Source organism: Chamaea fasciata, unplaced genomic scaffold (genome assembly GCF_029207755.1).
Source record: "Chamaea fasciata isolate MVZ Bird 193981 ecotype frontalis unplaced genomic scaffold, bChaFas1.0.hap1 SCAF_1, whole genome shotgun sequence".
Classification (NCBI taxonomy): Eukaryota; Metazoa; Chordata; class Aves; order Passeriformes; family Sylviidae; genus Chamaea; species Chamaea fasciata.
Genome location: NW_027094086.1, coordinates 134,028,732 through 134,047,377, shown reverse-complemented (window position 1 = coordinate 134,047,377; position 18,646 = coordinate 134,028,732). Strand labels below are relative to the sequence as shown.

The following is an 18,646-nucleotide window of genomic DNA, read 5'->3' as shown; positions in this document are numbered from 1 at the left end:
GCTGGTCCCTTTAGAAGGCCAGGGCACCCAAGCTGATTCCCTTCCTTGCTTGGTGAAGTTTGCTGAAGGTGGATGCTGACCTTTTAAAAGGGCTGCTTTGGGTGGGTTTCTGGGCTTGCCACTGTAGCAACCTGGAAAAACTGCATTTTGCAGTTAGAAACTGTCTTTAGAGTGAATCTTACAAATTCCACAGGCAGTGAAGCTTGAGCTGGCCCCATGGGCTGGGTCAGCCCCTGCCAGCACCGACAGAGTGGATTTCACCCGGCACAGCAGTGGGTCAGGGACATCAACCCCAACACTGGCAGAGGCCAGTGGGTGGAAGGAGGAAGTGGCAGAGCTGACCCCACACCACTGGCAGGATTTCATCTGCCATGGGGCAGCTCTGTAAGCTGCCTCCTTCCCGGGAGGGCTCTTTTGGTGCACCAGACCATGGGCCACCTGGGAAGCACCATCTTGGGGAGAAAGCTGGTGCCATTTTCCCTCTGTCTTTCAGGACACACTGGCACCATCTTGGGAAGGGTATTTCTGGCATTTTGGGTCTCTCGTTGCACCTCTGGGGTTCCTGAGAGTTAGCAATTTTGTATCTAGTAGTTATTTACTGGGGTTATTTTTGCCTTTTGCTGTTCTGCTTGTTAGTAAATGGTATTTCTTGACTTATATCTACTAGTATTCTTTCTTTATTAGTGGAAAGGGATTAGTTAAGACTAAAGGGATGTAACTCATTTTAGAGTCTCCTCTCTAAATGGTCTTAGTCATCCTCTTTAAAGTGCCCTAATTCAAGACAGCTTCTCACTAGTCTGCCAGTTTAGGGTCTGCACAGGGGAAACATTTTGGCCAATTAATATTTTGTTTTTCTGGTCAATTCAGGATTCTTTATTTTTATAAGTCTGAAAATAAAAATGGTTTGGATATTTCCAAACTAGTACTCAAAATTGCTGAGTTTTTTTTATCCCAACCTTTTTTTTTATTTGTCAGATAGATGACATTATGCAATAAGAAGTAGTTATGCAGGTAGTTATCAAATATTTTTCAGATATTTGGACACAGTAACTATATGGTCTTTAGAAAAACTCTTCATAAAGATAAGAAATTCTGCAGTAAAAGATATATTTGAATCATGTGCATAGAGAAATAAAAATATTCAATCATCTCTCATCAATTATCTCTCATCTCTGTACTGGAAAAAGAAAAGAGAGCTTTAAGAAAAGTAGTATTCAGTAATGTGGTTAAAGATTATTTTTACATATAAACACACAGACCCTGTTTTAAAGCAAATGGAAATCTGTGGCAGGAAAAGCAGAGGAGGTTTATAAGCAATCAAGATTCAAAGAATGTGTTTCATGAAGCGGAGATAAAATAGGGAGGAAAAAGTCTCAATATTTGTCTGAGCACTGGAACAGACTCCCCAGGGCAGTGGCGACAGCACCAGCCTGACAGAGCTCAAGGAGTGTTTGGACAATGCTGTCAGGCACAGAGTGTGACGCTTGGGGATGGTTCTTTGCACCGCAAGGAACTGAACTTGATGATCATTGTGGGTCCCTTCCTACTCAGGATATTCTGTGATTCTGTGAATATGTGGTGTCAAAAACAAATAAATAATAACTAGGCAAAATGTTATGACATTAGTATTTCCACACATTTATACCTTTGGTCTGTGGGTTTCTTATCTAAAATCACAAAGGGGATTAATTTCTAAAAAAATGTTACTTCCATTTTTTTTTCCCTGAAAATCAAATACTTTCAAGATACCACATATTATCTAAAATTATGGTAGTTTAGAAAAATACTGATCTTGAAAATCTCAAATCATTATCAGCTGATTATATACATAGATTTTTATTTTACCACTTTCTTTCTCTCCACTATCTAGCCACATGGAAATAGTTTTCAAAGTCACTATTGTTTTACTAAGTTATTAGATTCTATCTTCATTCGGCTATTTTCAAGTTATAACCAGTCATAAAACAGAGTTTAAATTGGAATCCAGTTATAACACTCATTTCCTTGCACCTTGAACATAAAGAATGGTTGACAGCTCTGGCCCTTTGGGACACCTTCCTTCTTATCTTGATGCTTGAACCTGCACCTATCAGAAATTTTAGTATGATATTCCATATATTCTGCTGTTGTTTGGAAGTCAATGCAAATTATTTAACTCTGAAGGAACTTCAGGACTGGCTCTATAGCATACATCTATTGTGAGATTTGAAACTGCTTTATGGATATGTCTTAAGAAAATCCTACCAACCACACAAAAGAGTGAATCACCAAGGTTTAAATAAAGACTTCATACATTTCAAGGCCTAAATGAGAAAGCACTAAACAGCTTTTCTATTCATGAATATAAGCCTAGAGTCGTACAAGCAGCAGTATATAATTTAATTTCTGAGTATTAAAAATTTCCCTGATGCTAAAAGGGGAACAGATAAGTTCAAAGGGAAAGAAAAAACCTGAGGATCTTTATTCTGAGACTACATGTGGCTTAGGAAGACAATTACAAATGGCTGCAAATGGGAAATGTAATGGGGTAAAACAGCACATTTGGATCCCCTTTTCTTATACTCTTTCTATGATTTCCAGAACTGTTGGTGACAGGTTATATTTCTAAATGCACTTTTTTTCTTACTTACTGTGGCTGGCCAGAAATTCTGAGTATATCTATCTTAAATTTGATTGAATATAATTTCCTTTGTCACACGGTTTTTGCATTATTATTTCTTCAAGAAAACTAGGAAAGGTGATCTAAAGGGATGGATATGGCTATATCTCATGACTGTCTTATGATAGTTCAAATATAGTGAAAATTCAGTTGTTGGAGGATATTAGGTTTTAGGGTACTGGGACACCTTTGTACACATTTTTAAAAATACCCTTGGGCTTGAATATGAAGCTAAAACCTGTCTTATAATTCACAGATTCTGATTTGTTTCTTCTATTTGTTTTTTCACAAGTGAAAGCTCACTCAGTATAAGGATTATATACAACCTTTACACAAAGTTTAGTTTGTGCTTTGCTACACAGCAATGGGGAGACTTGGAAGAAATATGACATTTCAAAGCCAATGTTTTGCCGAAGTGAAAGTTGCCAACAATCACTGAAAATTTTACAGTACTTCAGGTCCTAAGGGGCAAATCTGACCGTTTTGTTGGTAACCTGTGTGGTAAAGTCAAGAACTATGACAACATCAGAAAAAAGCCCCAACCCATTGCATCTGTGAAATAGCAGTTCCTAGATTCACAACTCCACCACAGTCAGATGACACAGTGTTGGGGACGACGTGTCCTGTCTGTGCTAAATGTTTTGCACTATTTGAATGGTCCTTTTATATCCAATGTATCTTTACATAATAATATGTTCTACTGGAAACAAATCTTTCCGGTGAAAGGAAAGCTGCAGTGGGGTGTGGTGGGAAATTTCTAACAGTGACAGTCTTTCTGGTGTGCTAAGTTTATATGCTAAAGAGACATTTTTTCAAAAATGTTATATAAAGAAGGGAATGCATGAAAAAATCTCAGAAGTAAAAAATATTTTAAAATAAAATGATCAAAATTTATAAAAAGTGATTCACAAAACAGAAGAAAAGAAACAAAATACTTCAGATAGTGTTGAGCAGCTATGGGAAATAAACTGTGCAGCAAACAGACTAAACCCAGAAATTTAAAAGCAGAGACTTATAAGGAAAGGTAAAGTAGAATAGACACAGAAGCACCTCCAGATTAATTTTATTCAAATTAATTATTTCAGTAAGAAATATTAATACTGAACTGGTGATAAGCATGACTGATGGTGGAAAAGCAAATACTGTTTTCTCAAATACACTGGAGCCTCAGGCACCACATATTTGCACTTGTCTTTATACCCAAGATTCATCCCAAATATTCATTTTACAGTGTCAACACTGTTCGTTTTGAATAAATCAAAATTACTTAAGCAATTAGTTAAAGCAGTACAATTTAGAGGTATAAGTACCCAAAGAGTTGCAGCTAAATAGGGCCTAGCAGGTAACTTGACTGTGTAAAAGAGCTGGAGCATCATTCAGTGCTGACTTTGTACTGAGATTTACCCTCTTCCAGTAGATTTCCACAAGCAGAAATATTTCACTTGGGTGATCTCTGGAAGACGTCACAAAATATATTTACTATTTATTTGTTTCTCAAGAATACTGCTCCAATATGTAGAAGTGCTATTTAACTAAATTACACAGAATTTTTTCCATCTGGTTTATTTCTCTGGTAATGAATGAGTGGTAAAATACAGTATTCTGATTTTCATAAGCAAAATAAAGTTTAGTTATTCGGCATCTTTGGGTTAATGCTAGGATTAAAATTAGGTATAGAAATAATTTTTAGAATTTCTGTATTGCCTCCTATTTCAGCTGAACTAGAAAATACTATGAGAAAGACATTAAAGAATATAAAATCTGATTCAATGCTTTGGAATTTTTGGTCCCTCTGAAACTAGAAATAGAAAAGTTTTTTAATTTTATTTTGAAAAATGTAGACATTAAATAGAAATAAAGTTTTGTGGGATTTTTTAAATCAAGCTGTTATTTGCAAATTTGAAGAAGATCATTACAACTAATTAGCAATTAAATTCTTTGGTCCCTATGATGTAAAATAAGATCTTCATACAGCTTCATCAGCAGAAAGTCATGGACCTTGAAAAGAGGTACAAATATGTATAATTTAGCAGCTAATTCTGAACAAGGTCCTGTGCAACCAACAGTTTCCTCTGCATCAGCATCAGCTGAAAGCTTCTTCTGCAGTAGGCCTAACTTGACCTACCACTACCTTGACTACACCTTGCTTAAATGGTCAGAAATATTATTGGATATCTAGGAACTGTCATGGCTAATGTGGAGTGACTACTTAAAAATATAAAAACCACAGTTGAATTAGAGCTGCTGGCACTGCTTGATTACTTAGAGCTCCAAACCAGTTAAATTGTGATTGCTTCCATTTAGAACGTGTTGCCTCTGGAAACTCAAAAGTAATTAAAGGCAAGCTGAAAAATAATAATTCAGAGAGAGGAAAAAAGATCTGCAGTAGTATAGCTCTCTTCTGAAAGAAAGAACATTACACAAAACCTGCACTGCGGGTAATACGCTTTTCTTTGAGCTAGGTCTTTGAATAAACTTAATGAGCAACAATCAAAGCAGGACTGACAGTGGCTTAGGTAAACTTTCCCACCGATTCTGTTACAGAGAAATGTTGCTCAAATATCTACAGGACAGGGCTTTTATACCATTAGAAGGTAATATCTTGAAATTTTACCATGTGAATATTTAACCAGCTCTCTGGCAACAATAGTTAGCAAAAAACAGCACCACCTCCTAAGTAGCTCTGTGTCAGGAACAGTATTAAAAATTCAGAGGTAGATTCTTTTTTTCCTAAATTGCTGTAGTTTATTGTATTGCATGGATTTTATGTAATTCACTTGCCTCTTCACAAGCTCTACCAGGCCAGCGAGGATTATTAGGATAGGACTCTTCCAATGAGAGTATGAAACCAATCTTAGGTAACAGCATCTAGATACAGTGTTTTGTCTGGAGAGGAGATTATGTATCAAATTGCAATGTATGCATGTAAAAAAGGCATGAGCTCTTGCCTTTTTCAACAAACTGTAAGTAACCAATATAACTCCAACAAATTTTCTTCAGGCCAAATTTCTGATATATCACATTTGTAAGAGCAACAGATTGTGATACAAGTTAGATACTTTGAAGTATTCTACAACTGGAAAATCTCTGGAGAAAATTAAAGTAATTAGAAAATGTTGCTCTATTAAAATTAATTTATTTCTGTAGTTATTATTATTTCAGAATTACAGGTACTTAAAAGATGTAATTTGAAAATTTCCCTATTTTCAAATTTCCCTATACTATGAATGAAACTGCCTATGTAATTCTTAAGATATGGTTAAAAAAGGTGATTAACGTAATACGGGTAGAACAAATGCCTGTTTATGCACATAGTCTGCAGCTCATTGAATTGCATTCCAAAATATTATTTACCTGAGCCTATTTAGAGAAAATAAACAAAACCCTTATTCAGCTTGATTCTGAACAAATGTCACTCGCATGAACATATTATTTCACTTGATGCTCTAATCAGCATGTGTTTAATTCCTCCAGGAGGTGCTTCTCACAATAAAAATAATAAAAGAAAAAGTTTCTTGAACAGAGTGACAACTAGGTCACACATAGGCTGTCCTACCTGAACAGCAAGAGCTGTATTAATAGAAAGAAAGATTATCTAAGATTTTTATAATCATCATATTGTCATTTATGTAAATATAATAACGCATAGTTGTCCCTTTGCCATTAAGTTCTGCTGATATCTCTATCAGAATCTGTATTTGCATGTATACTGTCCTTTTTCTTATGATATGGCACTGTGTGCTACATTTTGTTTTCAGAGTAAATGACTGCTTTTCTCACAGAAAAAAAACAGGGCATTTTAAGACATTAAAATTCTTTTTCTACATAGATCAAGTACTTCTGTAGCAGAACTCAGATTGTAAATACTCAAAAAAAATGCTAGCGAGGCAGATGTGGTCCACATTTTATGAAGAGAGCAAAGATAAAAACTTAACAGCTTTCTCTGAAAATAATTGTGAACTACTTTGATACTCATAAAACCCTTTGATCCTAAACTAATGTCTTTGACTTTTTTCATACAGGAGAAAACAAATATAGTGGAGCAGCAGTAAATTCCTCTCAACTATGGTTGAGGCCCTCAATGCCAGTAATATTATGAGTTGTTATAATTATTTGTATGTACAACTTGTAGCTAAAGCACAAAACTGTCTTCTATAAACCATGAGAAATAGAAAATATGTCAGATTTCGTAACTGGGATATACGTTGAAATATGAAATGCCACAATTTTCCTTGCCCTCTGAAAAGAGAAAATGTATGATATGTATTTTTGTAATAGCATACCTCCATCAATGCATTCTGGGGTGAAAGAAATGTCATCGAGAGCAAATTCTATGGGTTGACTCCACCCCACTTCAGCTTCAAAGGCAACTCTGAAAAGGCTGTTACTGGAGAGAACTACACTTCCATACATCCATTTGTTTTCTTCATTTCTAGTAGACGACCACATAAGGATATCTGTTCCATGTTCTTCAACCGTGTACACCTGTCAATAGAACCCAAGAGATGCAGATGAATCAACATTAAGTAACAGGTGTGCAGCTTGGAGAGTTACACAGCCCAAGTGCAGCAGTGCACCTCCTCCCTGCTTGGGCAGCACCAACCCTTTTAGATATGGTTCAGATCCACTTCATATTGGTAATGACCAAATGTTACTGAATACTTTTGCTAATGCTGATTCAAATATAAAGCTACTGTGGAAAAAAAAAAAAAAGAAAAAAAAAAGAGGTCCTAATCCAATCACTAATTGTAAAATCTACAGTCTCAGCCTGACATATAGAAGATAATGAGTAAAGACTTAATCCCAAATTCATTTAAAAATTGAGAAAAGACTGAGAAGGATCTTGAGCTATCCTTTCATGTCTAAAAGGTGAGCTTTTTTTTTTTTTTAATAGTTAGACCTAATGAAGATTTTAGAGATAAAAATAAATGACGTAGCAACTAGGGATTTAAGTCTGTCATCTGGTACAAGCAATTTATAATACAGACTTTTAGATAGTCACAGGAAGTTATTGCAAACATATTTAGCAAAGCCATGAATAAAAATAAATAAAATAATTAAATACTGAAAGCAATAAGTATAGCAATGATTGAACCCCCAATTAACCAACAACTAGTGAATTTATGCCAAGAACATGAAACTGGAGAATGCAGAGGTATTTGCTTTTCCCACTCAGGTGTTAAAAGTCCTTATCCTTATACAGTATGAGCACAAAAAAAAAAAAAAAAAAAAAAAAACCAAGAAAAAAAAAGAGTAATAAAAAAAAGAGAAGTGGAGAACTGGAAAAAAGAAAGTAAGCATATTCTAACCATTCCAGATAATCACTGTTCTTTTAAGAGACAGACTATTATAATCAATATCCTCTTCATCAGAAACTAATTTTCCAGTGATCTGCAGGTTCATGTTGCCAACTGAACGCCCCAGGTTAACAATGGAATAGAAACCCTGAGGCCCAAGAAACTTATGACCTTGAACGCATGCAAATTATCTGTATAGTTCAATACCTTTGATTGTCCCAGTCCACATGGTGGGAGAAATAAGCTAAAAACCCAAATGGCACCCTAAATCCTGCATAAATTTTAGAACTTGGGTATTGATCAAAAAAATCTATGATGCCGGAATATTCGTGCTAGTTATTTTATTTTTGGAGTAAGGGAACAAGAAAGATTACTGACATAGAGTAATTCAAATCAGGACCAAATTTTGTCAAGCCTGATCTTTGGTTACTGGATTGTGTAACAGCATTATCTTGTCACTGTCTTCCTAAAAGCATACCTCCTGCAGGGCTAAAAGGACAGGTGTTAAAAAGAAAGAGATGGCCAAACCCATAAAATAAAAACTGTGTAACAGTTTTTCACATTACTGGGCTCTGAGGTCTTATTAAGTTGAAACACTTGATTAGAGAAACCCTTCATTTAAGGTTAGGACAATATTAAACATCTCAATGTGTCTCTGGAACCATTCACTATTTCACCAATCATGAAATGTGTCAATCTTGATGATCTGGAATTCTAAAGCATATAACAATGTTAGCATGTTTTTACCTATTAGCAGTGATATTTACTTTTGGAAGGTAAATACTGAGGTTCTATCTCTTTCAGAATATCTCATTGTTAAGTCTCACAGCTGCACAAATAGCTGTTGGGGAAGTGGGAAGAATCCGAAACGTTAGAAGGCAATATTAGCATCTTTCTTACAGGATACTTAAAGGTTGTCCCATTGTTTAAAGCCAGATTTTTTTTTTCCCAATTCTTTTGGTCAGGTTAGTAGGAGAAGTTTCTCATACTAGAAGTTTCAAGGCACAATAATTGCTTGAACAGGTCTGTCTAGGTACAGAGAAATTTCATTGTGTGCATACAAACGAAATGTCTCAGACGCAACAAGGACCCATTCTATGCACATACAGATCAACCCTGCAGCTCAAGTTCAGTACAAACAATAAACCTGTCAGGAATCCTGCTGTATGTTCACTGGCCAGGGGGTCTGGAATTGTAGCAAGTCAAACTGGGTCTTAAGTGTGACATTTTGATGACATCAGCTCCTGTTCACATAGGTGCAAAATCATCCCATATGCCTTGTCTTTTCTTTGAGATTTAATTTACATTTACCGTAGAGTAAGGCTGTGCAGATATGTAATTACTAATGGATTAATTAACATGTTATGGTAATTTATGTGACTCTGTTCTCAGTTAGGCTTGACTAAAGTTTAAACCTGGCGTATAACAATAACATAGCTAATTGAGAAAACTGATATAATTTAGTGTAAATCCCTAAACTGGTGCACTGGAAATCTCTGTTGAACTCCCAGTTGTGCTTCATTTGTCAGGTTCCCTCCTGGGGTAATGCTTCAATCCCACTACTTGCCAAAGTACTCCTGAATATACCTGAGTTCTCCAAACCTTTTTCTATCCACAGCTATGCCAGGAAAGGGTCTGTGTTCTTAAATGTCTTCTAAAAAAGTTAGATGAAATTTCTGAAAGAATTACACATAACTGAAAATGCATGCAGTGTCAAATGTGATTAAAGAAAAGTTCAGAAAAGTGGGAAGCCCAAGGATTCTGCTACTTTAGCAGAGGGTACAGGTCTTATTCTCTCTGAGGCTGTGCCCAGTGCAAATGAAGAAACATTATCTTCTTTCCTGGGGCTACCCAGTGCCTGAGCATCTTCTGGATCAGGAAGTACCTCAAGTGTATAAACGACTTTTGCTGGCCTGTGTAAGCATGTACAGCCCATGAAAGGTTGAGCAAATTTTCATGGATAAGGTCTCCCTAAAGCCTTGGAAGGGTACAACTCTGTGGAGCTTAATACCTCCAGGACCACCTTCCTGCACAGCATCCTATCTAAACTGTACACGCTAGCCTGGTAGTGAAAACAACTGACGTGCAAGAGAAAAAAGCTGGCAAGATGAATCTCACTATGTGGTATGTAATGGAAGAAGAGCAATCACCAAATAAAAACCAACCTAACAAAAAAATCGTAACCAAAAACAAACAACCCCCCCACCAAAACAAAACAAACAACCCCAAACCCACAAAACCCTCAAAACAACCAAACAACAAGTTGTAGCAAAATCCCATTGAACAACTCTGTATTCATCAGTCTGATAAGATTGTTCTCCAGCCTAATACTGATCTAGCTGATCCACAGAGAACAACATTCTTTAGAAAATCCTATTTACCACCTTGAGGTCATGACTTAGTTCTAATTCCCCACAGAATATCCTGTGTGTTAGAAACTTCTGAATCCTTTTTTCAGCTTCTATTTCATTTTGAGGATAGGGAAAGTACTGTTTAAGGTCATAAATATATATATATATATATATTTTCTATTGGTTAATCAGCAGTTACAACTTGTGGCCATTCTGTACCCTCATCCTGACTTTTCAATATGTTATATCATCTTCCTGGTCTTGCCTGAATCTAGCAGTTGGGATGCTGGAAGGTACTACATTCCACCTGAATTGCTAAATAAATAAGAAACCAATGCACGTCTGAAGGGTGCATAATAAGAGATGTATTCTCCCAGCATTGACAACTTAGAGTCTTTAATTGCCAGCTGAGGAAACAGGAAAGTCTTGAGAAAGAGAACCTGTATTTCCACTTCATTAGGCACCAGAGACTTGTGTCAGCTGAGGAAAATTTCCATTGACTCAAGTGAATAATGATGCTATGTTTTCTACTTTACATCTTTAGGATCATGCCTTTGAGCCCTTCATGTTCCTCAGCAGTCAGCATTGCATGTCTTCCTTGGACTGAAGTCCCACCAGAGACAGACTGAAATTGTTTCTTTTAAGTCCATGAATCAGATTACAAAATTGTATCATATTTCATTGTCCCAATAGAGAAGCACTTAAAAAATTAATTACCTTTTTCCTCTTATTCCCCTAAACCTTTGTTTGAAGTAATAAAAATTTGCCTAAACATCAGTTTGAAATAAAAAAATATTTAGATTTTCTGAGTAAAATTGACCTGACCTTTACCAAAATTTATTATAAATCAGTTCTGTTAGCATCAACAATTACCAAGGCAGAAAACTGATACATTAGCTGTACTATCACATCAGCAATTAATTTCAGTTTCAATTCTCCACTGTATGAGTATGGCAAACTGTCCTGAGGTAAATGGGCAGAGAAGCATAATAAACACTGAGTGTTTCAGTCTAACTGACATATGATCAATAGAATTTCCATTGAAATGAAACAGACGTGAAAGCCACATTCATTTTTTGCTGAAACTTCTCTCCTACACCATTAAATTCAACAAAGTAGTCATAAAAATGTAAAGATAAATGTGAGGGTTTTTTTTTTTTAAATTCACATTTACTGCATAAAGCAGCAAGATTTGTTTGTATTAAGAGGTATTTTTGCCTAGAGCATATTAATTGATATATTAGACCAGGCTTGTATTTAATGCTGAAAAACTCCCATTTCAAAGACTCTTACCAAATACTTCTAAGGAAAGCTAGTGGGTTTGTTCTTAATCATTACAAAGCAATTTTTTTCTCCTGCTGGTAAATGATTGATTGAAGCAAGAGTATTCAGGTCTCTTTTAAACAGCATCCATTCTGTTAGAGCAAGAGTTGCTGTAAACATTGTGTCTTTTCTAAAAATAATAATAACCCAGACTTTTGGTTTTCCTATGAACAAAACACAGAGTTTATGACAATGGAATTGTGCAATTGAAATGTGCATTGTGAATACAGAATAGAAGCATTTCTAGCTCCTCTTTCCCTTTCCTCAGTGACAAGTTCCTTTTTTGAGGAAGAGTAGGATTGCTCCCATAACTTCACATTATTTTGTGTAGTTCTACCTCATCTATTTCCTATACCATTACAGTGTTAATTTTTATCTTTCTTTTACCCATTCCTTGTATGTCATTTTAATCACACATCTCAGTATGTCCTATATCTGCAGTCCTTTTATTATTTTTTTTAAATTCAGACTCGACCAGATAGCTGTTTTTCAGATAAGAACTATATCAGCTTTTGTACTGATGTTATTATATTCTGTCACATTATTCAAACTTCCTATTACAGTTTGACTTCTTTCACCTCCAGTGCAAACTGAAAAAAAAATCTTCACAGAGCTGTTTTAGAAGTTTTGGGCTGTTGATTTTATTGCTTTTCTTTTTTGTTCTTTTTAGGCTTTTTTCTTTTTCACTTGAATGGGTACTGTTAATTTATATTCTTGATTTAATAAGAGCAACAGTTGATACTGAAATAGCTTATTAGTTTGATAGAAAAGAGCAAAATGTCCACAAAGGCAAATTGATTCTGTGATGGGATGATATTCCTTGCTGAGTGCTTCAGTCTGTTGTGAATATGTTTCTCCATAAAGCGTACTTGTAGCAAAGCCATAAACAGAGAACTTTGTATGTGGGAGTCAGACAATTCTTTATGAAATTGGGGCAATGAGAGTAAATTAAATAAGTTTGCTTTAAAAGAAAAAAAAAACAACAAAAATCAATTAAAAAGCAGGCTCTGGCTGTCAGCCTACTAACTCACACATAGGCCACACACATCTCCTTATTCACAAATGCTAAGTGTTCTGTGATGCTTGAAAACATTCAAAAGCTCCTTCAAAGGGTTTCATCATCAATCTTGCATGCTTTAAAGTCTGAGATACTTGAATTTAAACAGATAGTTAATCATAGATAATCTCACAGTATTTCAGCTATCAACAGATTTAAAAAAAAGGGATTTGTGTTTGCTTTTTACTGCCGCTTATATGAACTTCATGAAATACAGCTTTTTTTATCAATAAGTAAATTTACGGCAATACTCAGAGTAATAACCTAGGTGCTAGAGATAAAATTTAGATGTAAACCCCATCCTGAAAATATTACTAAAAAAAAAGAAAATAAAAGAAAAAGGGTGGAATGAAGTGTAACATTATCCTTGGGCTGGATGGAAGGAGAAGGTGAAGAGTTTACCTGTGGCACAAGTTGCCCCTAGAGGCTGAGTAGTCTCCATTTATGGACATTTTCAAGACTGGGTAAATTCCTGAGCCACCCAGGATCATCTTGTAGCTGACTCTGCTTGGAGCAAGAGGTTGGACCTGAGGCCCTTCCAGCCTAATTGCACTATAATCCCATGGAACAGTGCTATGATCATCTTTTCCAGTGGAGAAAACAGTGGTAAAAACTTCCTGACTTATTTCAATATCCAAGACTACAAAAATATTCTTGTTCACTTTTAACACAGATTAATTTATATTCTGTCACTGACTGAAAAATTAACATAAACTGTGTTTTCAAAATTTAATAAACCTCACACATAGGAGTCTTTCTCATGTCACTTAAAAAGGAACTGTGCAACGTGTATATTCAGTGAGTCACATGAAGTGAATTGTTTGCCAAGGGGTCACATCCTTCCTTGGGCTGTTACTGGATTACTTAACAACCAAAAGTGCTCTTCTTAAAGGTGTTTGGGGAACAGCAAGATGACAGTTTCATGGAACTGTGGGCTATAATTGTTAATAGTTAAATACCTTATTTCCAATTTTTTAATAAAACATCTCTCACAATTGTTTTAATAAAACACCTTTCACATGTAGTTTTATTAGTAATTTTAAAACATTTAATTTAAACCACTAAACATTAGAAATTGCCTCTATTTGATGCTGAAGTGAATTCTGCAGACAACTGTGCTGGTATTGGGTAAGTTTTAGTATGCTAGTCAAATGTGCAGTGTTAATTCTTACATATGTAGTTAAAGGACTTAAAGTGGAACTAAAACTAAAACGGAATTTTCACTTGATCCTGTCAGGAGAAGACTTGTATATAGGTGTAACTGCAGTACTGTTAACATAAATTCCTGAGATTTTGGTAATCCTAGACACAAAAATGCAAATAGTACTAAAGCAAGTATTATTATGCCATAATGTAGTCAAAGAAGTTTTACCTTTAAGACTCCCGTTTGCCTAGAAGCAAACATCCAGAACCAGAAGCGAACTCTACAGATGCCAAGACTAGCTGGGAAGACTTTGGTGGTAATTATCCTTGCTCTGTTTCCTTCCCTCTGGGCGGATGAGTTGACATACAAAAAACTCTGTCCTTTACCTTAAAAAAAAAAAAGATAGAAACGTTTAGAGTTTTCCAATACTATTTTATGCTTTAGTTTATAAGCATTTTTATAAACACAGACACTAGTATTTTTTACTTTTTTTTTTTTTTTTCCTTTTTACCATATACATGCATACCGTACCATGGCTGTTTGGAGACCTTTGCTAAAGCTTCGTGTATTTCACAGAAGTTCCTAGTAGCTTGGGTTGGAAAGGCCCTTAAAATCCATCTTATTCCAACCCAATGCCATGAGCAGGGATGCCACCCACTGCATCAGGCTTCTCAAAAAACACCCAGCCTGGCCCTGAACATTTCCAAGGACAGGGCATCCACAGCTTCTGCACAAATTTTTCCAGTGTCTCACTGCCTTCTGAGTAAAGAATTTCTTTCTAATTTCCTAATTTCTAATGTAAGTCTCCCCTCTTTCAGTATAAAAAGATGTTTCTTGTCCTAGATGTCCCTTGTGCTAGACAGAATAACAGAAAAACGTGTCTCGGAAGAGAAGCACAAGGATCATCAAAGTCCAACTCCTGACCCTGCACAAGACACCCCAAGAGTCACACCATGTGCCTGAGGGCATTGTTCAAACATGTCTTGAACTCTGTCAGGCTGGTGCTGTGACCACTTCCCTGAGGAGCTGTTCCAGTACTCTCTGGGTGGAGAACCTTTTCCTAACATCACACTGAAACCTGATGGACTGATAGATATTTCTAAGTATTTCAGACTGTTGGCAATTCTGACAAGCAATTCCTCTGCAGCTAATAGGAATATATCTTGCTTGGGTAATTTAAAAGTAAATTACAAATCTGGATAATTTTGTAAACAGTTTGCTCTAATTTTGTTTTCCTTTTGCTTCACTTCAATCAACTTTGTTTTTCTTACAATTGCTGGGTAATTTCACTGAAACAAAGAACTAATTAAATGACTGAAACTGAAAAACACACAAAATCTCCTTGAAAAGCCAGGGGCTAGTGGTTGTTTTGTTATCGCATTGCATCAAGGTAACAGCAAGGAAGCGAGTCAAACTACTTATTTGCAAGAAACAGCTTGCCTGGAACAGCTGCAATAGTTTCTAACTCTACCTTGTCTGTTCTGTCCCTTTCCAAGAGGAATGCACTTCCAGATTTACAGCCTGCAACATAAAGTAGCAGGAATGTCTGCAAAACCTGTGATTTGTGGTAAGGAAGCTGTTCCCTTATGATCAGGTGAGCAGTTCTGCAGCAGGTGCAGAATAAAGGAAAAGGGAGGATAAACAAGTTGGACAGAAGTGGCTACAGCCACCCATGATAAGGTGTCTTTATTGGTTTAGAAAACATGAAATACAAAAAAAAAAGGAATCAAAACCTGGAGATGATGCTTCTCACAAACCCAAGAGAAAAACTGTAAAAATTTTATCTTCTAGGTTGAATACTAACTGTAAATAATACTAAATCAATCTTCTAGGTTGAATACTAACTGTACTTTGCTGATTAGACAGAAATTAAGATAGGGATTCTAACATTAAAGCTTCTGTAAACAAAGTTAACTACTTCTCAAATAGATATTAGTACATTTTTGATTGAAATTAATATCCCACTCAGATATATTGTATAATATAAAGAATATATTTTTTTCAATATTTATGTAATACAATATATAATTATGCTTACTTCCTAACACAGATTACTGTAATTGCCTATCAATATAATTCATTCTCCTGACAATCAACAGGGATTGTTGCAGCAATTTGTCAGAAATATCTTGGGAAGAACTTCTATAATAACATTTCTGGAAAGCCAATGCCAGGAAGAAAAGTTAAATCAAGGTAGGAAACTCAAGCATTTCACACACACCCACACACTTTGCTCCTCGTCCTGCATATGATTGCATGTTTTCCTAAAGTTCATTAGAATGGTAACGCACTCCAGGAAAAGTATATTATTTAAAATATTGACAAGGAGAAGAGTATATTATAGCCAGTTAGGATTTCAGAGAATTCATCTTTTGATGTCAGAAGCTGACGTTATGTAGCTGAAATTTGTTATTAGAATTGAATACAAAGGAATAGTATTATTTCAGTTGGAAGAGACCTAAAATGTTCATCTAGTCCAACTGGCTCATCAGTTCAGGGCTGCCCAAGATAAAGAATGTTCTTAAGGGCATTGTCCAAATGCCTTCTAAACACTGAAAAGCTGGGGGCACTGAACATCTCTAGGAAGCCTGTTCCAGTGTTTGGCCTCCCTATTGGTTAAGAAATGCTTCCTAATGTCCAGTCTGAACCTTTCCTGGCACAACTTTGAACCGCTCCCGTGAATGGTTCAAATCTGCTGATCGCAATGAGATGTGCTGTTAACTTGGCACAAATCTACAATTCTTGTGGTATTTTTTTAATTCAGTGAATATTTTTTTTTCCCAGAAGTGATGTAGTAGACATGGCAATACCTGGTGTGTGGTCAGTATGGGGTTCTGTTTGCCCTGCGACAGCACTGTTGCTGATATTCCAGTCAAAATCATCACTAGTGTCTTGTGTTAATCCACATGCAGTTGTCCACTCTTGATCTCGTGTTTCAAAGTTACAGCTTCCAGGAATACTTGTGTAGTAACCTGAAAATACAGAAAAAAGTAAATTGTCACACCGGCTCTACGTATGGTTCTATAGTGTACAGAATAAAAATGGAAATGGAAAGGAATCTGTATGGCTAACACTGTGATTCCCTAAATTCCTTGCATGGACATAAATAATATGTGATAGTTAATGAGGAAAGGAAAAACACATTCTTCACTATAAGAGCAAGCATAAACTTTATTACAGAGAAATGTCCATGATGAACCAATGACTTCACCAAATTTAGTTCTTGTCCAAGGTAAATGGAAAGAATGATTTCCAGACAATTAGCTAATAAAACTGGACTGCCCTTCCACAGTGGGCGTTTCTCATAAGCATACGTTGGCCTTGTGAATATTTTATCTGAGGGCAGCTTTATGATGAGAGAGATGTTCCAGTGACTAGGACACTCATTGACTGAATTCAGGAGATCTGAGTTAAACTGCCCATTTCTAACCCTGCCTCTGCTGCTACAGGTTACAGGAAAAGTAATTAATCAACAAAATGATAGAAATGGTGTGGTACAAATGAATCAAACAGCACCACAATCTCTTCTGTTGGCTCCAAAACACCTTCTCCTTAGTTATAAAGCAGAGGCAGCTACACAATTGTTGAGTGTGAGCACGTACGACACCTGTGAGGAGACTTTGGAAAAATGTTACAAAATATTAAACCTCACAGTCAGCCATGTATTTGAGACCCAGGTCTGACTGTGACTGTTTATAACAAGTTTGAGGATTTAGACTGTTTCTTGATCTAGAAATATTCTGCAATATTAAAATACAACTATTTATTTATCATTGTCTGAGTATAAAGGATATGGATAACAATAATAGATTTAATTACCTCCTAGTAATCCCTTTTGGTTTTTTTTTTTTTCCTGTTTTCTACTTTGGTGTTAAAAGAAAAACTGAGGCCATTCTTTATGAAAATATCATTATCTTAAAACTACTTATGACCAAGGTCTGCACACACATTGTAACCCTGTGGGCTTTTGTTCTCTGTAAAAAAAAGTGTCACCTTAGTTAAATGTATAAGACAAATATCTTAAAATATATATAATTTTGATCCAATATAGGTTATTCACTGGATCAAAATCCTGAATGCTAGGGGGAGAATTTGCACTGTTCTATAATGTACTTACTGTACTGCAAGAACTGAAGTGTCTCTGAGCACGGACTGAGGGAGCTGGGATTGTTCAGGCTAGAGATGAGAATGCTCAAATAGATTTTTTTCAGTGTATATGGACACTTTCTGGGATGGTTTAAAGAAGAAAAAGACTGACTCTTCTCAGTGGTGCCCAGTGTCAGGACAGACAAGAGACAACAGGCACACACAGAGGAAGCAATTTTTAAGGCTTAGAATAAAACCTTTTTTAACCGGTAAAACACTGATATAAGTTGCCCAGATAAATTTTGGAGTCTCCAGTTTTGAAGGTATTCAAACCCTGTGTGGTAGAGCCCTGTGCAACCTATTGCAGTGAATTGCTGTTTGAAGCAGGAGGTTGAATTAGACAATGTCCAGAGGTGACTTTCCACCTCAACCCTTCTGTGATTTTGCTAGTGTTGGCCAAATTCAGTGAGCATCTGCATTGGCACTGTATTAAAAACATCATGTAAGCCTAATAAAAACCTAACTCCAACAATAAACCACCTCACACACAGGTAGAGCAAAGGGAATCCACTATTTTAAAAAAAGTACATTTTCTTGTGCATCTCTAACAAGATCAAGGTCCAAATCCATTTAGGATTTACACTAGTCACAATAGAATACCTGACTTCAGATTTTTTACCCTAATATATTAATGGTGCATTCAGAAGGCAATTATTAATAAATATTTAT

The 18,646-nt window shown here is 35.9% G+C and overlaps 1 protein-coding gene across 1 annotated transcript in view; it reads right to left on the bottom strand.

Annotated features, from left to right (window-relative positions):
* MALRD1 (MAM and LDL receptor class A domain containing 1) overlaps positions 1-18,646 on the bottom strand; it is a 232,061-nt gene that overhangs the window by 61,489 nt on the left and 151,926 nt on the right. The window contains exons 30-32 of the mRNA XM_066191598.1: positions 16,642-16,803; positions 14,060-14,217; positions 6,943-7,144 (exon numbers count right to left, since the gene is read on the bottom strand). Coding sequence (XP_066047695.1) covers positions 6,943-7,144; positions 14,060-14,217; positions 16,642-16,803 — 522 coding nt within the window. The remainder of the gene's footprint in view (positions 1-6,942; positions 7,145-14,059; positions 14,218-16,641; positions 16,804-18,646) is intronic.